We start from the raw sequence: 23,069 nt of genomic DNA, 5'->3' as shown, positions 1-23,069 counted from the left end.
AGGATCTCACCCGGGTTGCACCAAGGAAGACTTGAGATCTAGTGGGTGCATAGTAGTCAATGGAAGAGGGTGTGCGTGTGTGATGGTGGTGGTGGTGGTGGGTGAGTAGAAGGGTGGGAGGAACAGAGGGCAGGAAGAAAATTTCTTTGGCAAGAGTTGAAAGTGAGTGTAAAAGTCGCTCAGTTGTGTCTGACTCTTTGAGACCCCATGGACTATACAGTCCATGGAATTCTCCAGGCCAGAATACTGGAGTGGGTAGCCTTTCCATTCTCCAGGGGATCTTCCCAACCCAGGAATTGAACCCAGGTCTCCCGCATTGCAGGCAGATTCTTTACCAGCTGAGCCACAAGGGAAGCATGGTCCTTTTGGGGAATAAATGATGGAGCAGAGAGGCAAGGAGGACAGTGGTGCCAGAAAAGCAGAGAAGTCACCGGGTGAGAGAAGCTACCAGATGTCTATAAATATTCTGGTCTAGACCCAAGGGAAGTAGGAGGGCATTAGAGAGTTTTAAACATACTTGTGTGTCATGAGCAGACCTAAGGCAGGCACAGTGATTCTCTTCTTCGTGAGTGTATTATAAAAGCAGAAGCTTGATGGCTTGTGGAACCGTCTCAGGCTTCATGGGGTCACACAGCTAGTGAGCGGCTTGGCTAGAGCTTAAATCCAGGTCAAGTGATGCCCGCACTTTTTATTCTTTAATATTCAGTGAATCCATGTTGTATGTCATTCTCTTTCTCCCTCATTTTTTATGTCTGCAGAGGAAGCATCTACCTCTGGAATATGAACAGAACTGACTGGAATTAACACTGTTAAACTCCTACTATGCTATTTTATTTAATGACAACCATCCTACAAGGGTTTCCCTTGTAGCTCAGTCGGTAAAGAATCTGTCTGCAATGCAGGAGACTCAGGTTCGATTCCTGGGTCAGGAAGATCCCCTGGAGAAGGAAATGGCAACTGACTCCAGTATTCTTGCCTGGAGAATCCCATGGACAGAGGAGCCTGGTGGGCTACAGTCCATGGGGTTTAAAGAGTTGGATATGATTTAGCAACTCAACCACCACCATCCTACAAGGGCAGGCCTTATTATCTCTACTTTCAAGATGAGAAGACAGAGGTTCAGAAAGTTAGGTAAGATGCCCTACTGTCAGAAAATAGAGGAGCAGGGACGGGACATGAATCCATTCTGTCTGACTCTAAAGTTTATACGATCCCAGGACACTGGGCTGTCTTTGCAGCATCCTTTCCAACCAAAGTAAATGCGAAGGGAGGAATGGGGTGAGGGGGTGTAAGACTAGACACAAAGACCAGGTGGATCCCACAGCAATCCAGGGAGTGGTGAAGGTGGGGCTGGATAAAGAAGATCTGAGACAAAGAGAACCAGTAGGAACTGAACATTGAATGCATTTTGGGCATGGGGTAAAAGAAAACCTCAGGTGGCTGGCTTGAGGCCTGTGCAGATGGTGACATCATTCACCCTGGGGACAGGTTTGTGCAGGGGAGGACAGAGGTCCTGGGTGCCAGGCATTCCTGGGGTAGGCATGGAGGAGACTCTGGAGGTTTGGAGAGAGGTCTGGATTGCTGGCTGTTGGCAGAAAAAGCTTTCTTATTATTGAGCAGATATATAGCAAACTCTGGCTGAAGTGATGGTCCATCTGCTTTGATCTGTGACTGTTGGCTTTGCCAGTTGGACCTCCTTTGTCCTCAAGCTCATGCCCTCAACATTCCCTCCACTCTTGTATCCTTTGTTTTCTTTCCTGAGGATAATCTCCAGCATGCCCGCTGGGTCAGAAGGAAGGTGGATGAAAATAGAGTTTTGTTAAAAGGATTTTTACTACCTCATGGTTTAAGGAGAAAAAGATAATTCACAAAGCCCTAGTTCATTCAAGGAATGATACTAAATCCCCAAAGCATTGCCTTACACATTCTAAATCAGAGCTTGGCTTCTAAAATGGGAACCTACAATCTCTTTGCAAAGAAAAAAAAGTTAAGTATGATTTATCACTTCAATCTTGCAGTCTATGCAATGCAGACATTTCATCCCTGGGAATGAATAGTCCTGTTTGCCTGGGAGCAGAGTGTAAACGTTTGATTCGTGACCAGACAACTTGACTTTTAATGGTCTGCAACCGACTAACATAAGCACAAAAACGTACGACCACCACCAGGCAGTTAAAACTTCACTCCTGAGTCATATTTCTCTGGAGCTATTATTTCCATCTAATAAGTTCAGAACAATTTTCTAAGATAAGGCTGTGGGACCTGCACAATGGGGTGTCGTTAAATTTTAAATTCTAGACACTCAAATGATAATCTCAAGAAGAACCCAATATACTGTTCTTTGCAAAGTAAATATAGGTCCTCCTTGTCTTCATCAGCAGATATTAACACTGACTGTCAGTTGAGGGCAAGGGACCACACCAGTACCGAATCCTAGGTAGGTTCTGACTGGCAGGGTTTGCTGTATCTTGATAGAATGGGGCTTCACCTGACAAACACCATCTCATTCTGCTGTACCTAACCAGGCTGTTTAGGTAACATTTACAACTCCAGCCAGTGAGTTCAGCATAGTGAGTCTTCCTCAAAGATGGAGAAAATTCAGATGTACAAGAACCTAACTGTCCGAACGAATCTAAGGAGCCAGGAACCAAGCCTGAACTCTGCCTGGGAAAAGCCCGATAATCAGCTGGAAGCAGACCACAGGTGAACAATGAAAGCTGACCTTGGGTGTGAGCTAGGGGAGCTGCCAGACTTCGGCCGGACACCCACATCTGCTATGGGGCCCACTGGGCGTTGTACCAGGAAGGGCAGCTGAGCGATCCAGGTTGACCCCAGTGGCAAATGGGACCAGGAAACAGGGTCTAGATGGAGGCTTTTGATAGTTCTTTTCTCTTCAGGGACTTTGGAGAAAGTGGAAGAGGAGAAAGCTGATTTCACTGAGGAGGAACCATATTCAGGCAAAAGCCAGAGGAGTCACAACAGGGAAATGGACAGACCTGAGATGTGAAAAGGACTTTCCAGGTGGCGCTAGTGATAAAGAACCCGCCTGCCAATGCAGGAGATGTCAGAGATGAGTTCGATGCCTGGGGTCGGGGAAGATCCCCTGGAGAAGGGAATGGCAACTCAATCCAGCATTCTTGCCTGGAGAATCCCATGGAAGAGGAGCCTGGTGGGCTATGGTCCCTAGGGTCTCAAAGAGTCAGACACAACTGAAGTGACTTAGCGCACATGAGATGTGGGAAAGCTCAGAGAGCTCCAGGGTGCAGACAAAGGGTTCCAGAGCCTTCTGCAGGGAGGACCAGTGACACAGCACGTGGACAGGGGAGTCCACCATAAAATGGAGGCTGTTTTCCTAATGCTCTGACATATAAATGGTTTTCTGTGCTAGTTTTTCTCTCCATGCTCTTCAGAAGAGGAAAGAACCCATCTCTAAGGGCCCTTGTGGCTGCAAAAGCAGCCCCTCGTATCCCGCTCCAGGGCTGGAAAACACCAAGTGCTTGTCCTGAGAGCGCCTGTGGCTTGGGTCACGAATAGAGGGAAGGAGTGAAGTCTTTTCTTTGAGATAACCTGGGGAACACGGCATTACGTAGACTGTACTGACGGCCAGTTTCTGAGTATCTACCATTACTGTGCTATATGCTTTATGAACCTTATTCACTTCATCCTCACAAATGCCTTAAGAGGAAAAGGTCATTATTATCCTTTTATCAGTAAGGAAACCTGGGAAACACCTGGGAAACACGATGTTTGTACATTGCTTAAAATGGCACAGCAAGGAGGATGTGGACACAGTACGGACTCCAGCCACACTACCCCTGAAACATGAGACTGTGTTCCAGAGAAAGGTTTAGATCTCATGAGCGCCCTGAGGCTCACCTGTCTCTCTGTTTCAGTGACCATGAGGTGGGATGGTTCAGAAACAGAAGAACCTCTAGGTGCGAGCCAGGGGGAGCTACCAGTCTCTGGCAGGGATAAATAGAGTTTTAGCCTGATTTGTCAGTCAGTGTTAATTTGGGCAGCAAGTACATTTTTGGTTCCCTGTTAGACCCCACAGGATGCCAAGTGCATCTGATGCTCAGCCTTCATGAAAACTCCCGGTAGCAGCTCTACTGATGATGTACTAACCACGCTTCTCAAGGTGTGGTCCCTGGGCCAGCAGCGTCAGCACCACCTGCAGACCAGTTAGAAACTCGGATTTTCAAGCCCCCCCCAAGATGCACTGACTCATGCTGAGTCAGAAACTTCCAGAATAAGGCCCAGCAATCTGCATCAACCAGCCCCGCACACGCACATTTGAGAATCACTGCTCTAAGGCCCTTGGAGGCAGCGCACATTGAATTATTTTCTTTCATGTACATCGCCACTGACTTTAAATCTTTCATTCTTCTTCTTCCTTTAAAAATATTTTTACCTCATTTCCAAATCTTCATTCTCTTGTGGTACAAATTTGTACAAGGCAACATAGGTGTTCATCGGTAATGGGTCTTTGGAAAGAGGTCCCTGAAAGAGAAATATAAAAGAAAAATGAGAGGAGGAAGGAGGCAGAAATGGAGCAAAGGAAGAAGACAGAAAATGGAGAAGTTGAATGTAATTCTAGCATAATCTTTTGCGTTAAAATATCTAACCATTATTATTTTGTTCTGAACATAGGTTTATTTTTAATTTCCTAGCTGAGTTTGATTTCATTACAAACTACTTGAAAACATTTATGTGGAACGTTTTGTCAGAAATACTACAGTTTTCTTCAAATCACTTTTTTCCTTTGATTTAGTTGTTCATGAAAGGTGATACAGACTTGAGTCCAAGCAAGAGAATATTCTCTCTACAGACAGGAGGCAGGTGGCGAGTAGTAAACAACTTCTATTCCCTAAAATGGACAATTTTGTATCTAGTATATCAAAGGGATCTGGGTGTATTCATCCAGAAATAAGTTCATTCATGCTGTGGAAAAATGAAAAATGTTGGCCTGAGGCTGATTTGATTTGTTATGGTATCACCATCCACTGACTATGAAACTGCAATAATGATAATAAAAGCTACCCTTTTTTGATAGTTTGCTATGTGAGAGGCATGATGGTACATGGATTAGCATATGCAAAGCTAACAACAGGCTTGTGAGGTCGATTTTATTGTGTCCCTAATTTGTAAACTATATAAGAGTTTTATAGGTATTATATAAACATAAGCTGTTATTAACTACACAAATATTATAGCTACATAATTGTTTCTGCTTTATAATATACATGATAAATTAAAATTATACAACAGGTAGTATTTATAGTGTATTATTTTATATGTATGCAGATATAGAATGTATAACTACACACTTGAAGATATAATAATATAATGAATAGAGGCCATATCTAGAAAACATAAACAAAAGCTGCACATAACTATATTCTTTCTATCTGTGATTCAGTTTGCTGCCCAAAGCTCAAGTACTTTACGCAGTATTATTCCATCCTAATTATATATGTAAATTAACATAAAATATAATACTTAAAAGTTGAAAGTGAAGTTGCTCAGTTGTGTCCGACTCTTTGCGACCCTATGGACTGTAGCCCACCAGGCTCCTCCGTCCATGGGATTCTCCAGGCAAAAGTACTGGAGTGGGGTGCCATTTCCTTCTCCAGGGAATCTTCCCGACCCAGGGATGGAACCCAGGTCTCCCGCATCGCAGGCAGACGCTTTAACCTCTGAGCCACCAGGGAAGCCCACTATGAAATACAGTCATAATATATAATTTACATACTGTAGGGCACATATCAGCTTGTAGGTAGCACACATAACAGAAACAAAAGCACCCAGTACAATATTTATCCTCTGTACCTTGGGTGCATTGGTATTTGTTTTGCTCAGGGCTGCCTATGCTATATACTCCATGGTACCTTATTCTCTAAAAATGCTAGTCTGGGCCCCACTAAATTGATTTCATGACCCACTTGGGGGGTGACCCACAGAATAATCTAAGGACCCTGTCTGGCCAGTCTTCTGAGATGTCCATAAATACCTGGTGGTTTATGTTCTTTGCTTGGTCTCTGAAATCGTCGGTGCCATTTTCTGGATACGTGAACACTGAAAGAGACCAGAAAAAGGAGGAGATTTATGAGCCCAGTCACCACATTTGGGAAACACACTTGAAAGACGTAGCTTTATTTATTCCCTGAACCACAGTTTCAACTCAGTTTCTCCCCGCCTTTCCTTATCCTCAGCGACCCAGCTCGCGTGTCATGCTCCATCTGTTGCCCTCTGCACCCCCTGCAGGGTCCGCACCACACTCTCTGCACAGCCACACCCTCGTCCACGCCTCCGGGCCAGCACACATCCTCCTGCATTGCTTGGCCTCATTTGGCAGTGCCCTTCTCAGGAGCAGAAACCATGTCATTCATCTTTGTTAAATGTATCCAATCCTTTGTTAAGGGGAGGGTAGAGACTTCACTTTCACTTTTCACTTTCATGCACTGGAGAAGGAAATGGCAAGCCACTCCAGTGTTCTTGCCTGGAGAATCCTAGGGATGGAGGAGCCTGGTGGGCTGTGGAGTCACACAGAGTCAGACACGACTGAAGCAACTTAACAGCAGCAGCAGCAGCAGCAGGGTAGGTGAGGTATGGCACAATTTAACTGTATTTGAATACACTTTTCTAAATACCAGACTCTTTGATCTCTATTCAATATCTTCATGCTAGTTTCCTGATGATCTCTGTATTCTACTTGCAGATTAAGGTTTTAAACTTCAAAATACTTCCTCGATCTCTTATTTGGCAGTGCATTGGGGGCTATAATGGAGAAAAAAATTAAACAGTGCTTTCTCATTTAGTATGTTCTTAAAATACATAATTCTCTACCTTTTGCATTTTAGCAGCCATTCTGTGACCTTTGATGAAGAAAAACGCTTCTTAAGATGGGTAGGAGTTGTCACTGTCTACACACACAGCTGTGGAAGGTCCCTGATGGGTTGATGGGTATTGGGGGGCTCTGCCTTAGCTAGTTCAACCATCTAACCCAGGAGACCAACATCATGTATCTTTCTTAAACAAAAATAAAAGATGGCACATGTTTCCAAGTCTATACGATAGGGCCCATAGGGTTGAAATCACTCTACCTTGTAGAAGCTTTGATAATCAAAAATAATACATTGCTGTTTTAGTCTTCCCTTTGGGTCTCCTTCAGAGGGTCAAGGAAACCAGCAAAGGAAGAGAAACACATCACAGAAAGCTCTGTACCCTCTGTCAGTTAGCCCTGACAGTCTCCACTGTCCTGCAAATGGACTCAGTAACCGTGATGAAGGAGACACACTTCCGAACAAGAGCCCCTGTAAATGTACCAATGCTCAGTAAACACCTGTTGTCCATGGTTTATGGTTCTAGGGATCTTCCCTGGTGGCTCAGACGGTAAAGCGTCTGCCAACAATGCGGGAGACCTGGGTTCAATCCCTGGGTCGGGAAGATCCCCTGGAGAAGGATCCAGTATTCTTGCCTGGAGAATCCCATGGATGGAGGAACCTGGCTAGGCTACAGTCCATGGGGTCGCAGAGATTCAGACACGACTGAGCGACTTCACTCACTCACTATGGTTCCAGAGCCTGTGGACGCAGCTCCATTATCCCTAGGAAGTCAATATGCAGTCACGGGAGGAGCTCCGCTTTGTAGGAAAATGGAAAATGACGGGCCGATGCTTACAGACCTTGTCTGCCTGAATATCTGGCTATGCAGCTTCCTGGTTTAAAAAGAGTAGAGACCAGCAATACTTTTCTCTGTTTTAAGTGATTACTTGAATCTTGGCATAATACTTGATTCTATAAATATAAAACTGGACACATTTAACGAATATTGAGTAGTTGAATGGAAACATAACAAGACTGTCTTCTTAGAAAATTATTGATTGAAACTAAAATTGAGACTACACAAGATGCATGTGCAATATTATTTGATTTTACAGTTTTGTAATTTCAAGTTATCTTAGCTTTTCATGGACTATCCATTAGCCATCACAACAATGGGCATCATTTTTTGAACTATGCTGACCATTATTTGAAGTGACTCCAAATGTGTTTTAAGTCAAATGGTTACAGGCAGAAATGGAACACTGCAAAAATGATTTTTTAAAAAACCTATTCCTTCTGGCTATTTCTAAGATGTTGATTTGAGGGGAAAGGTCTAAAGAAAGGTATAAAGAATATTTTTGGGGTACTATTTTACCAAAATAATGTATCAGACGCTTTTTTATGTTTGGTACTTTCAATTCATTTTATGAAAAATAATTTGGCTGTTGATGGAAACATACACAATCTGTGTTAATTCTGCAGGGATGTTTTCTAATGCTACAGATGCAAAATCAACCTTCAGATTTTGCTAGTCCCCCTGTAGCTTTCTTCTCTTCCTTTTCTACATTCTGTCTTTCTCTTTTACTTCGCAGTCCTGGGAGGCCCATGTCTCCAACAAGCTGATGTTGTGGACTTTCAGCTTTAACCTGATCATGTACAAGTGACATTATCAGCTTATTGACACTGACTCACCTTGTATCCCTGGAATAAATTCAACGTGGCAATTGTGTACTGCCTTTCTAAAATACATTACTGGATTCAGTGTACTGAGGTGATTTTGTTTCAGATTTCTGCACCCATATTCAAGAGGGGGATGAGCCAGTGATTTTCTTTCTCATGCTGTATTCCTTTGGTTTTGAGGTCAGTATTATACCAGCCCCATAAACTAAGTCAGAGAATGCTGCTGGCTGGCACTTTCTGTTGTCCTGAAAGAGCTTAGCTAATCTGGAAATTTTATCTTCCTTAAATGTTTGGTCATGTTTACTTATAAAGTTGTCTGGGCCTGGCATTTTTGTTGTGAAAAAACTTAACATATTGATTCTGTTTCTATCATAATTGGAAGCCAAGTCAAGTTCTCTAATTACTGATTCCTCTTGGGTCATACTTTGGTCACTGATAACTTTCTTGGCAGCTGTCCATTTGAAGTTTTAAATCTGCTGGTGTGAAGTTGGTCGTAAGATGCTTTCCGGTCAACCTTTGTTGACATTCCTTCTTTTAAAATTATTACTTTTGTTTCATCTTTCTCTCTTACTCTTGAAATTATCAATTGTAAATTCTACTTTTTTAAATAATTGTTTTTAGAATTTACTGAGCTACCTGTGTTGCATAATAATTCCTTGTCTTTATTACTGCTTCCTTATCTATTCTTTTTTCTTTTACTGACTTCTTTTTTTAATTTCTTTTTTTTTACTGACTTCTTGAATATGATGCTTAGATGATTACTTTTCAGCTTTAATTTTTTAATGGAATAATTTTAGAGCTAAATACTCTAGGTACAACTTTAGCTGCATCCCACAAGTTGTGATAGGGATGTGTTCTAAAAAATTATTTATTTATGGTTGTGTTGGGTCTTCTTTGCTGCATGAAGGCTTTCTCTAGTTGCAGCAAGTGGGGGCTAAACACTAGTTGCGGTTCACAGGTTTCTGGTAGCAATGGCTTGTCTTTTTGCGGAGCAATGCCTCTAAGGCACGCAGACGCCAGTGTTTTGTGATGTGTGGGCTCAGTAGTTGCAGCTCAAGGGATCTAGAGCTTGGGCTCAGTAGTTTTGGCTCATGAGCTTAGCTGCTCCACAGCATATGGAATCTTCCCCGACCAGGGATCAAACCCATGTCTCCTGCACTGGCAGACAGGTTCTTAACCACTGGACCGCTAGGGAAGCCCGGTGGTGTTTTCATTATCGTTTCGTTTTAAATATGTTTCAATTTTCATTATGAATTCTTTGATGTATCAGCTTTCAAAAAGTATGTCTTGAATTTCCTAAAGTGTGGGTTTTCCTAGTTATAATTTGGATATTCGTTTCTATCTTGTTTGCATTGTAGTTAGAAAGATGTGTTTTAGATCATATTAATTCTGTGAAATCTGTGAAGTGTGCATTATAGTCCAGTTAGGTAAGCAATAGTTCCATGTGTTCTTAGAAAGAATGCGAATTCCTCATTTGTTAGATGGAGCGTCCTTTTAAATTTTAATTTTTTTACTATTTTTAATTGAAGTACAGCTGGTTTATAATGCTGTGCTAGTCTCAGGCGTACAGCCAGGTGATTTAGGACACATATGTATGTATGTGTGCTGTGCCGATTTGCTTTAGCCGTGTCCGACATTTTGCAACCCTATGGACAGTAGCCTGCCAGGCTCCTCTGTCCATGGGATTCTCTAGGCAAGAATACTGGAGTGGGTTGCCATGTCCTCCTCCAGGGGATGTTTCCGACCCAGGGATCAAACCCATGTCTCTTACGACTTCTACATTGACAGGCAGGTTCTTTACGACCAGTGCCGCCTGGGAAGCCACTTTGTAATATATTAATATATTCATTCTTTTGGAGTGTTCTTTTAAAGTTAAATGCAGAGTGAAGTAAGCCAGAAAGAAAACACCAATACAGTATACTAACGCATATATATGGAATTTAGAAAGATGGTAATGATAACTCTATATGCAAGACAGCAAAAGAGACACAGATGTGTACAACAGTCTTTTGGACACTGTGGGAGAGGACAAGGGTGGGATGATTTGGGAGAATGGCATTGAAACATGTAAATTATCATGTGTGAAATGAATTGCCAGTCCAGGATCGATGCATGAGACAGGGTGCTCGGGGCTGGTGCACTGGGATGACCCTGAGGGATGGGATGGGGACGGAGGTGGGAGGGGGTTTCAGGATGGTGAACAGATGTATACCCATGGCTGATTCATGTCAGTGTATGGCAAAACCACTACAATATTATAAAGTAATTAGCCTCCAATTAAAATAAATAAATTTATATTAAAAAAAGAAATCAAGAGAGAAAAAAGTTAATTAGGTTAGGATAGTCAAGTACGTCCTCAGATCCTCCATGTCTATACTGAATCTCTTTGTCTATCTGATTTGCCAATGACCAAGAGGTGTGTTAAAATCTCTGATTATGAAGTGCAATGCCAATTTCCTAATAGTTCTGTCAATTGCTCCTTTACTTTTTGTCATCTTGAGGCTATGTATTAGACAGATGCTTTACCCTTTGCTTATGACCTTGCTTCCAGGGGAGATTAGGCAGTTAAGGCAAAAGCAAAGACCAATCATTCTGCCCCTGTCAATTTCTGAGGCACCAAGGAATAATGTTGAAAACAACAACCAGAAATCCGCAGACCTGCCCAAGAGATTCATAACATAAGAGAGAAAGCAGAGACTATATTTTTATCAGTAAAGAGATGAATATGAATTGTACTTCTTCTGAGGTGGCCTTGGAAATATTCTTCAAGAACTTTGACACAACACCTGGCTGGCAGAAATAAGATCTGTGTGCCCTGTGCACTTTTCAGAACGCACATGAAGCAAGTAATACAGGACGGGAAGCTCTCATTGCCAAAACTGTGAGAAGGTGAGTGGGAACTTGGGCTCTATGTAAGCAAAGTGTTCTCTCTATGTTGTTTCTCAAACTGCACAGGCAGAGCATTAGATCCAAATCAAAGGAACATGTTTTGAAGCAAACTGCTGCATAATTACTCACCCTCGCTTCTAAGAGGGCATGTGAAGAAAGCTACCGCTGATCAAAGGAATATTTAATAGATCTCTAAAGCGTTTTAGAGGTTTACCCTTTGCTAAGTTCTTTCAACAGATTTCTTTGAATAAGACTATGAAAATGCCCCTTAATGCGAAAAAGAGACAGCAGATAATCAACTTGTGTTCTTGGGGGTATTACTCAGTGTCTCAATTTCCTTAATCTAACTGGTATTTGTTGTGTATGTATGTCCATGTATCCTTGGGTGTGTATGTTGGAGGAGAGGGTGTTGGACTAAATGGTCTCTAATCTTGCTTCTCAAATGTTAACAAAAATGTGAACCACAGATTCATCTGCAAATTCTGATTTTGCAGGGCTGGGGCAGCCTGAGAGTCTGCATTTCTCATGGGCTCTCAGGTTCTGCCCAGGTTGCTGGTCCATGGGCCACACGTGAAGTAGTGAGGCTCCAGATTGTATCTTCGACACTCTGTGACCTTATAATGACTTCAGTAATAGCAATAGTGCTTCAGGGTGATGAGCCTTAAATACGGCTGTTCATAATTTAAAACTCTAAGAAGACCCCCTGGCTGTTCATAATCTAAAACTCTAAGAAGACCCCCTTTAACAAAAAATAATGTATGGTTGTGCTGTCTTTGCTGCTGCATGCAGGCTTTCTCTAACTGTAGCAAGCGGGGCTGCTCTTCATGGCTGTGCATGGGCTCCTCATTGCTGTGGCTTCTCTTGTTGTGGCACATGGGCCCTAGAGAGCTCGGGCTACAGCAGCTGCGGCACATGGACTCCGGAACACGAGCTCAGTGGCTGTGGTGCATGGCTTAGTTGCTCCATGGTATGTGGGATCTTCCTGGACCAGGGATTGAACCCATGTTCCCTGCATTGACTGGACTACCAGGGAAGTCCCTAGAAGACCACTTTTTGAGTAAGGAAATCCCCAGGGCAAATAGAAACCTCATCTACTGAGGAATGGCTGACAGCATCCATCAGGCTGGTTCAGGCTGGTGGAGGCAGAGAGGGAAGTGGTGGGCACAGGCTGGGTGTGATTCTGAAGACCAGCAGATAAAATCTGCCAACAGACTGGACAGGAGGCGTGAGACGAAGAGTGTCAAGGATGATACCAAAAGCCTTGGCCTGATAATCTAGCAGAATGACTTTCTTACAAGTGAGTAGGAACAACGAAGAAGAGCCAATTTCAGTGGGTGGGTGGGTGGGGAGGCAAGTGAGGGACTCAAGAGTCCACTTGGGTGCGTTAGCTTGAAGATGCCTATCCTCCATTCACGTGGCCATGTCCAGTAGGATACAGGCATCAGAGGCACCCAAGAGGCCTAATGCTAGGAATGAAGCTTCAGAGTCTTCAGTGAATGGGTAGTATTTACATTCATTATCTCATTTAAAGATCATGAGGATTTATGGATTTGGTGTTATTAGCATCGTCATTTTAGAGGTGAAGTGACTAAAGCAGAGAGAGGTGAGGTCTCTTGAAGGCCACATGATCACTAGTGAAGCCCAGCCTTCACTTTCAGAGCAGGCAGGGGCCCAGGGCCAAACACATCCAGTGCAGTTAGTGATGAGAGGCCACCTGTGGTTTGGCGAGAAGTGTCTGGGGCAGGTGTCAGTTGCTCAGTCGTGTCCAATTCTTTGTGTCCAGCTCTCAGGATCCTCTGTCCATGGGATTCTCCATGCAAGAATACTGGAGTGGGTTGCCATTTCCTTCTCCAGGGGATCTTCCTAACCCAGGGACTGAACCCGGGTCTCTTGCATTGTAGGCAGATTCTTCACTGTTTGAGCCACCAGGGGAGCCCACTGTCAGGGGCAGGAGATGGGCAGAATCAGACTCAGGGGAAGACCAGCTGACCAGACCTGAAGCACTGAGATGCAGCTCTGGCTTATACTCGAGCCTCTGGTGAATTTGGTCCTGAGATTCTGATGAACTCCAGGGCTGCTGGCCCAAATTCAGTTGCTGGATCTGCAGTGCTGGACAGCCCTAGGCTGGGTGCGTGCCGGGTTATGGCTCTGCCTCGAGGGCCCCGGCAGCTGGCGCTCTCTGGTCTGTCTCCCTCACGGCACTGCTAAGTGCTCCCTGGGTATCTGCATGGATCCCAAAGTACAGTTTTCCCCATGTGATGCCAAGGCTTCTTACTCTAGCAGTGTGCTTTAGCAGCCTATTTACAGGCTTGGCAACAGGGGCACCCTGATGGATGCTGACAGTTATTTAGGAAGGAGGGTCATCACAGAGGCACCGTCCTAACTGGAGAAGAGACATGAGTGAATTCCTAGAGCTAAAGAAGTGGAAATGGTACCTCATTGTATGACAGCTGCTGACATCGCAGCTATAGGGTATTTGATGTAGAAGTTCTGTTCCCAGTCTGGAAAAGGCAGGGACAACCAGGCAAGTGGAAAATCTGTCCAAGGCAGCATTCTCCAGTGCTTCCCACATGGGGATTAGAGCTGTGAGGGGTAACTTCTGCCAGGAGAAGGCATTCAGCCCAAAGTAACAACACAGGTCAGGGCCTGCAACATTGCTGGGTTATGAATGACCTGAGCACAGCTCTGTGACATATGTAGTTTTGCCGGTGGTAGAAAACACTTCATAATTTTTTTTTTTTTTGATAAATGAGAGGAAGTTAAGTAGTTGTTGACAACAAAGAGGCTCATCAAGATTCAAGTATTAGGTGCTGGTTATGTTTTTTTAAGCTAACATTCTTTCTCAATGTTAGCAAGCGGTAGCATGTAGTTAGTATTTAACAAGTATTCTAGGAATTATTTTTAAAAGGGCTTATGCTATTAGAAAACTAAATGATATTAATATAGAATATCTGTCTCGATTGTGCAGATCAGTTTTTGAATCTTAGTCTCTCTGCTGTGGAGGAGCCCAGGGGAGGCCCACACTCCTCAGCACCACCCCTCACTTGAGCAGGCACATCACTGTGAGTACTTCTGATGTGTTCTCTCTGGATGCCCTGTTCATCCAGTGTAGGTCAGTGGGGGAAGTGACATGTTAACAAAAAGCTCTGGAAGGACCTCCATGTCCTTATAGCATGAGAACTCAGGAGCCAGAGCTCAGGGAATGTTATAACTGAATTCCTGAAATCCACCAAAATTTATCTGTTCCCCTCCATTTATCAAACACTCTCCAGTCTGAATTCCAGAGGTGGCTGAGAAAGAGAGGGGCGTGGAGGTCATGTGAGCCTGCCCGCTGACCTGGATGATGGATGAGATTCCCGTTTGCGCTGGACGGTGGTGCCTGATCCCCGACTTACCACTGTTGCTCCGCTTCCGCAGGTCATACCCGTCTCCTGGCCCGTCAGCCTCTTCGGGAACCTCCACGAGATCTGAAGTCTTGAAAAGAGAGTATAGCAATGAATGAGCAATGTCATTTCAGTGACTCAGTGAGTAGAGACTGTGATACCAGTAGAGGAGCTAAGGTGGAATTTGCAAGATACTGTCTTAAGCATCTCATCATTGCTCTCTTGTCTGTTTGGCTAACTTCTGAGAGGCTGTGGACTCCCTCTTGGGCACTGTCCCTTCCTCCTGGTGTCCAGGGCAGGCTCAGGGGCTGGCACAAGAAAGGTGCTCAGTGACAGGTGAATGAGTGCCTACATGCACTGGCCACAATTAGGCTGCTTCCCAGGAACAGACGACAGAGAAATCAGAATTCCTGCCCACATCCTGTTACTTAAAATGTTCAGTAGAACTATAGCTCTTTCTAGGTGAGTGGTGAACATTAATTCTGGAGAACAAGATGCACTTTTGAGGTTGCATTGCTTAGGTACGAGTTAAAGCCTGTTTCCATTGCTGCAAAAAGTAATTGTTTCAGTAACATCAATACTTTTTCTGCCCTTTCTTATGTATAGGAAGAGTTATAGTCATTGTGGGGCGTCCCTGGTGGCTCAGACGGTAAAGAATCTGCCTGCAGTGTGGGAGACCTGGGTTTGATCCCTGGGTCGGGAAGATCCCCTGCAGGAGGAAATGGTTACTCACTCCAGTATTCTCACGTGGAGAATCCCTTGGACAGAGAAGCCTGGCAGGCTAGAGTCCATGGGGTCACAAAGAGTTGGACATAACTGGGAGACTAACACTTTCACTTTTTTTCCCATAGTCATTATTTAGGTTACAGAAATAACAACAATAATAATAAAGCAGCACTCTAAATAGCTCATTGTAACCAATCATCTATCGCGTGCTGTTTTTAAGTACTTTATGTCAATCGTCTCATTTATGCTTCACAATAATTCTGTGATAAACCTATTTTTCAGATAGGGATCTGAAGCCCAGAGAGAACTAAACTTGAGGGCTCAGAGTTCCTAAGTGGTAGAGCAGGGGTTAGACCTCTGGCACTGTCTCCAGAGTCCATGCTCTTTTTTAAAATAGAGTTGATCTACAATATTATGGTAGTTTCAGGTATATAACATAACACGTCAGTATTTTCTGCAGATTATACTCCATTAAAGGTTATTTCAAGACAATGGTTATAATTCCCTGTGCTATACAGCATATCCTAACTGCTTGGCTACTTTGTAATTGTTCGTATCTGTCGATCCCATAGGCCTAATTTGCCCCTCTCCCCTTCGGGAACTGTAAATTCGCTTTTATAATCTGTGAGTCTGTTTCTGTTTAAACGTACATTCATTTGTATCTCTTTTAGATTGCACATATAAGTTATATCATACAGCACTGGTGGTTCTCTGACTAATTTCACTAAGCATAACATCCTCTAGATTCATCTCCTAAGCACTGGGAGAGGCTTATTTTTGCTTATTTTCTTATTATTTTTTGGCCACAATACACGGCATGTGTGATCTTAGTTCCCCAACCAAGGATCAAACCTGCGCCCTCTGCAGTAGAAGCATGGAGTCCTAACCACTGAACCACCAAAAGAGCCCCTCACCTCTCTAAAAGAGGAATTCAGGGGACCTTAGCGGAGAGTCACATACTTTTAAAACAATTTACATCTTATTAGAGAGGAACGCGTCGGCCTTCCTAGCTCTTCTCATCAGCTCTAAAGTCCCATAATGCTGCCTTTCTGAGACTGATTTCTTGTTACAGTTTAGCTTTAAGATTTGTTTCAGCCATTCTTCCTTTCATGACACATCAGCAAGAAGAAAAAAATAAATGTCACAGGTCTCTAAGTCACTTGGACCCTTCTCCTCTGAAGCTCACTGTTTCTGAACAAAAGTTGCTATGATGATGTTAATTTAATCTCACAAAACTGAAGGTCATTCCTAAATGAGCTAACCAACTCCTAGAAAGTTTTTGAATTTGGTTTCTGCTGGCTTTCCCAAAGCCATCAAGCCTTTTATATTCTACAGTGTTTGAAAGCACATGAGAGGAAACCTAATAATTTAGAAACAGCCAGGCAGCCACTTCCCAACAATGTAAAGCAAATGCCTCTATAGCCCTGGAAGAAAAGAAACCTTTGCTACGTGGGAATATGTTCCCTTCAGGACATAACAACACTGCCAGAATGGCAAGAGGCTGAAGTTCATTACTACTGACCCTGCAGGAAGGAAGCAAAGTCATTTTAAAGTAGCGATCAATTGTTTCTGTTTGCTTCCACCAAGGCAAGTTGGGCTCCAGGGAAAGAGTGAAGTGACAGATATTTAAGCACAATTTGATTTGTCTTTGTCTCCCTGCAGCTCTCAGAATGATGCCTTCACAGAACAAAATTCCAGGAAATATTTACTGGTGGAACCAGTGCCAGGAAATATAAGCGGACCATGATGAACCAACAAGTTATTGACATACAGCAAACTATGCTTTTTTGCCCCTAAAGCCAGTCTGTAGGGTCAAGACAGACACGAAAGGAGACTGGACATCTCTCAAATGTGCCTGTGATGTTCCTTCTGCTCCAAACACCAGTCACAAATGCAGAGATGATGTTCACTGCCTCCCGCCAAATGCTCCCTGCGATGTCTCTGTGCTAAAACTAGCTAACCAACTAGTTAGTGGAGCTAGTTCTAGCAGAGCTCAGAACTGCAGGAGTGGACATTGCTGCTGATGTGGCCAGGTCAGACCTATCTCTGAGGTGCCTTCTCTCTGCTACAGAGCTGGGTGGCATCTTGGGGCATTCACAGAAATTCTGGTTAGGACAGCCAGAGAGGACGATGATACCAGGTCACAGAGGTGCACAGAACCCTCATTTTTAGGTCAGCCCAAACGAAGGGGCATCCCTGGTGGCTCAGATGGTAGTAAAGAATCTGCCTGCAATTCAGTCCCTGGGTGGGGAAGATCCCCTGGAGAAGGGCATGGCAACTCACTCCAGTATTCTTGCCTGGAGAATTCCATGGACACAGGAGACTGGAGGGCTACAGTATATGGGGTCACAAAGGGTTGGACACGACTGAGCGACTTCACTACTATACTAGTAAGCCTGGGAGAGGGGCTGGGGGATGGTTATGTGTCCGGTGGAGGCAAACACCCCATGCCTCTGGGGAGGGCAGTGTTTGTGCGAAAGAAGTCAAAGGGTGGATCTTGCCTTAAAGAGAAAGGACTGAGGACATGTGAAAAAGGGCTGTATTCTTGAACTGGGATGTCGCTGGAAGGAGAACTGGACACAGCTGGGACATTCCAGCTTCTGCCCCTTGTCTGGGTTGAACCTTTCTGCGTGTTGGCAGATACGCTGTCTAATGGAGGGAGGGGGAGCGGTACACGGGGGGAGAGTCAGGATTGTGAGGCCAAGAGTGTGGTCTCTGAGGCTCTCTGGGGACCTGCCACAGGAAGTTACCCTTCAGTGCCCCAAGGCACTTGGAGCCCCCTCCGGAGGCTGCGTGACTCCCGCGGACGCCCCTCCGGATGCGCTCTGAGCTGCTCCAGGTCTGCCCTGCCTGGGACCACGGCGGGTTCCGCGAGGGGGGAGGAGGCAATCACCGAGGTTCTGTGAGGCGAGTCGGAGCCGCTGCCTGAGCTGCTCTTCTTCGTCCTCTGGGCCAGCGAGGTGCCGAAGCGGAGGGTCTCATACACAGGGTCCACCTTATTGCCGCAGGCTGCGACAGAAGAGAGAGCTGGTCTGAGACAGCGTTTCCTCAAGTCACGGTAGGGGACACAGCCAACCACCGACCACACCTCCTGGGTTAACGATGCCAGAAGTAGGTTCTGCACAACGGACCCGCTCACCCCTGGGACACCCCTGGGGAAGTGAGGCTTCCGTGGTCAAGTATCCTTGGGGGTGTGCACCTCCCCCCCATGACATGACGTGTGCTCCACCACACCCAGCCGTCTCTGCTCCGGAACGTTCCCTGACTGGCTGGCTCTCCTCTTTGTTATCCATCGCCAGGGCTCCAATGCCAAGGTTCTTCCCAGACACCGGCTTTATTTCCTCTAGTGAAAGGCTCTGCTTGCCAAGGTACAAAATCTCGTGACACAAACCGGGCAGGAGGAGGCAAGCGTTTGGAAAGAATGTCACATTACTAGGCCTCCTGAATGTCTAATTAAAAGCTTTCTAGTTTGTAAATTTCTAGGTTAAAACTTGTTCCCCTTGCCTCCACCAAAAGGCAAACATAAATGTAGAGATTTTCAGAAAGAAAGAAAACATAGAAGAAAACTGAAAGATACTGCTGAAGAATACGTTCAAGCCAGAAATATCCGTAAGACATTATTTGTCCTCATTAAAGAATAACTGATATTCAGTGAGTTCCTTCCACACATTGGTCTTATAATGTATCTCTGTTTATTTTCATATACAAAGAACTATGAAAAGCAGCCAGGGCTGTTCTCAGTGTATAGGGTCCAGCAGGCTGAGTTACTTGCTCAGATACACAGCTGGCCAGCGGGGGAGCTGGGCTCTGACCCAGGTCTCGGGGAAGCCATGATTCACCCTGCTTCCACTCTGCCATGGTGCTGAGAGCTGGCACAGCACGTCAGCAGCCTTTGGGACCTGGGTGTCTCTCAAGTTTCATCAGGGAAAGGAAAAAAACTTCAGGGGAATTTGGTCCACCTTCAGCTTCCCCTCCAGCAAAACAAACGACCATAACCCAGTTATCCACCAAATAAATGCACTCAACCCTGCCCCTGCCACCCCTACACTGCTGCTGTGGCCCTGGGACCCTGGAGGAGAGCAGCCGTCAGCATGGATGTTGCTGCTCAACCCCACTCAACCCAACAAGGTCTCAACTCACCAATGGGCATAACTTCTTTAATGCATCCAAACTGTTCATGAATGAGCAAGGGGGAGCTGTAGTAACGCCGAAACCCCTTTGGCTGGAGAGAGAGAATGGGAAAGAAAAGTGTTCATTGTCACTGCTGAGATGGAGACAACCACTGGAGAAGTCTAAAAATGAAACCAGTTGGTTTCTCTAGGGACGCCTCCCTGTCGCCCTTTAAGATGCTGACATGGCCTGTAATTTCTCCCTGGTGGGGGCGGGGAGGTACAGCTGTCAATAAGCAAGCTCCACTCCCTCCAGAAAGCAGGCCCCCAGCCCTGCCCTCCCGTCCTGCCTCTGCTCTGCCCGCTGCCTGCTGCCGCCTCCTTTCCGCTGGGCTCATTAGCCCCTAGGATACAAATGGACCCTCGAGCATTATCTCACCATATGGTTTATTACACTCATTCAAAGGCCTGGGCATGGGCAAGCGGACCTCACAGGGAGACCTCAAGTCCCTTGTATGTCTGATGAGCTGTGTGTTCCAGATCCCGTTCTGTTTTCCTAACCTCTCATCCATGGTCTCTGCCCTGGCTTGTGGGAATCACTGTGGGAGGAGGAGGAGGAGGGGGGAGCAAGTGAGGCAGGGGTTTTGGAGAAGAGGATACTGCCAGTCAAGAGTATAGAGAGGAACTTACAGAGAGGAACTCTAAGAATCCTGGCTTTTTGTACTCCAGGGTCAAAAGGGAACTTCAGGGCCCTGCCCCTACAAGAATCCCAGAATCCTCTCCAACATTCCTGGCAAGCGTTCCTCCGGTGAACACTGCTGGGGACGTGGATGGCAGGAACTCTCACTAACCCGGGACAGAAGACCTTAGTGACATTATCTCTGATTGTTAAGACGTGGAACCTACTGATCCGAGGTGCTTTCCCTGGAGCCGTAGAGGACAACAGAATTCTGTGCGATGGAACTTAAGTTTTTCTGAATCAGCTATCATGACCTAAGTATCTCTAGGGCAGACATTCTTGGTCCCTTCTAGTAACAGAATTCTTTGGCCACCCCAGTTTCAAGTATTTTCGAAAGTGTTCTGGGTGGCTTTCTATCGTTGTGTAGCACCAGCACGGAAGCCCACTCCTGAGATGGGACGATCAGCCAGCACGGGCCAGGCCGAGGCTCCCTCTCTGGGTTTGGCCGTCACGATCTATGGTAGTAGTATAGATTTTTACTACTCCACTTCTGTGGGATGGTTAATCTCCATCCCATTCTTGATATCCTCTGAGCTGTCAGCCCATTAAACTGGGACTGAGGAGGTTCCTGGGATGCTTGACTTCTACTTTCAAAACCTGGACAGTCCCAGGGTGTGGGACTTGGGTGCTAACACTGACAAAGTCCTGACCCAAGACAAGCTGTCCACTTTACTGAAGACCCAGAGTTTTTTCTACACACAGAACTTGCTCTTCTTCAGTTGATAAAGCTCCTCCTTACTCAATCCTACTAGGAAGCCAGGCTGACCAGCCAGGGATCTGGGGCGGGGTGGGGGGTGCTTCCTAGGGTCCAGTTCTCAGGGTGCTTCCAGGAAGAAGTTTGAATGGAGTGATTTCATGATTTCATCAGGCAGGCAAGTGCTCTGAGCAGGGGTTCCGGGGTACACTCTGGGCATGAGCCCTTACCAGCTTGCCCATGCACCGCTGGGGTGCCACGCCATCCATGCACTTGTGGTGGATGCTCATCTTACAGGCCTTGCAGCGCAGTCCGTGCTTAGCGTTTGTTCCTGTTGGATATATGGTGAGCTTTGGTTAGGACATGGCTTAGACGGTAAAGCGTCTGTCTACAATGCGGGAGACCTGGGTTCAATCCCTGGGTTGGGAAGATCCCCTGGAGAAGGAAATGACAATCCACTCCAGTACTATTGCCTGGAAAATCCCATGGACAGAGGAGCCTGGTAGGCTACAGTCCATGGGGTTGCAAAGAGTCGGACATGACTGAGCGACTTCACTTTCCACTTTCACTTTTGGTTAGGACACAATGTACTTTCCCAGCTACTTGTATGAATTCTTTCCTGTGACTTGTACAAAGCTTTCAATATGGGCAAAATATGGTAAATTCTTTTACCTTCTTCCCTATTTGCTATGCAAAGTATCAGCTCTGGTTTCCCTCCACTCCTTTCCTGTTCATTTCTCCGGGAAGCCTCAATCTTCTCTGCTTTCCTCACTCATTCAATTCAAACTTGCAAATCCCACTGTCTTGGCTCTTCCTATGGGTCACATTTCTGCTCTTTTATGTACCTCACTAGGTAGCCCAAGTCCAGACATTCTGTCCATTTACCTGAATTCCTATCACAGAGTCTGAACTCGTGGGCAAACTCTCTGGAAAATGCCCAATACAGGGGGAACAGTGTGGTCTGTGTGAAATCAGGGCTGATGAGGCTCTGAGGTGGGCGAGAGAGGGCTCGACCAGACACCAGCCGTGGCCTGGGGGAGGAGGAAGGGCAGTGGGTGGCAATTAAACCACCTCTGCAGCGAGTCACTTAGTGTCCTGGGACAGGGTGCCACAGCACGGTGAGAAGGAAGAAGGCAGAGGAGGGGAGGACAGGAGAGAGGCACCCAGGGAACTGTGTCGCTGCACCAGGCCCAGGGCAGCAGTGCTGGAGCAGCACAGGGAGGACAGACCGGCGCGCTGGATGCGGCAGCTTCAGGAAGACGGCGGTGGAGCTCATGTTGTTTTAGAAAGTGGCTAGAAGGAGACAAGGAGGGGATGTTAAAATGGGCTGTGTCGTGTCTCCACTGAGTCCAGGACAGAGGATACAGACGGCACAACAGGTGCGATCGACTCTGATTTATTAAAGGGAAATAGGTGCTTGGCTTCCAGGTGGGCCTTAGAACTTTGGTGCTGAAATGCACTTCACAGTTAAGTGACCGAGCAATTCAGTCCTATGAGGAAAGAGGAAGGGAGGTGGGAGACTGGAGGGAGCACTCCTTTGCAGAGCTGTTTGGGCATTAAGAGTTTCATCCCTAAAACGATCCTTCTCTACATAATGAGAAGAACGTGGTGTTTTCTTCTCAGTCTCCTCCTACTGAGAGGGGTTTGGAGGAGATTTGGATGTAGGGCTGTGGCCACATCCTTGGGAGAGTGTAAAGGTGAGAGATATGGGTGACCAGTGCTCCTGGCAGCCTGTCCGGGAGACACAGCCATAGAGGTGAGCCCTGCATAAAGCTTGTCAGCAAAGGGATGTGTGAATAGCTGCTGTGGATCACGCTGAATGCTGCCTGAGAAGACCAGCTAGAAAGGCGAAGGGCCTCCCTCAGTAGGAATTAGTATGTCCATATACCGTGACACATGAGGGCATGGGTCTCCCTCTGCGTATCGTAGCTGGCAGGCAGGTCTGGTGGCTCAGATGGTAAAGAATCTGCCTGAAATCGGGAGACCTGGATTTGATCCCTGAGTCAGGAAGATCCCCTGGAGGAG

At 45.7% G+C, this 23,069-nt stretch overlaps 1 protein-coding gene across 3 annotated transcripts in view; it reads right to left on the bottom strand.

Annotated features, from left to right (window-relative positions):
• STAC (SH3 and cysteine rich domain) overlaps positions 1–23,069 on the bottom strand; it is a 115,856-nt gene that overhangs the window by 25,286 nt on the left and 67,501 nt on the right. For all 3 annotated transcript variants that reach the window (XM_013973462.2, XM_018038450.1, XM_018038451.1), the window contains exons 3-8: positions 21,275–21,375; positions 19,643–19,724; positions 18,396–18,511; positions 14,789–14,867; positions 6,011–6,075; positions 4,412–4,500 (exon numbers count right to left, since the gene is read on the bottom strand). In XM_013973462.2, the coding sequence (XP_013828916.1) occupies positions 4,412–4,500; positions 6,011–6,075; positions 14,789–14,867; positions 18,396–18,511; positions 19,643–19,724; positions 21,275–21,375 (532 nt within the window). The remainder of the gene's footprint in view (positions 1–4,411; positions 4,501–6,010; positions 6,076–14,788; positions 14,868–18,395; positions 18,512–19,642; positions 19,725–21,274; positions 21,376–23,069) is intronic.

This window comes from Capra hircus, chromosome 22 (assembly GCF_001704415.2).
Source record: "Capra hircus breed San Clemente chromosome 22, ASM170441v1, whole genome shotgun sequence".
NCBI lineage: Eukaryota > Metazoa > Chordata > Mammalia > Artiodactyla > Bovidae > Capra > Capra hircus.
Note: the sequence above shows the minus strand (reverse complement) of the source record. Positions and strands in the feature narration are given on the sequence as shown.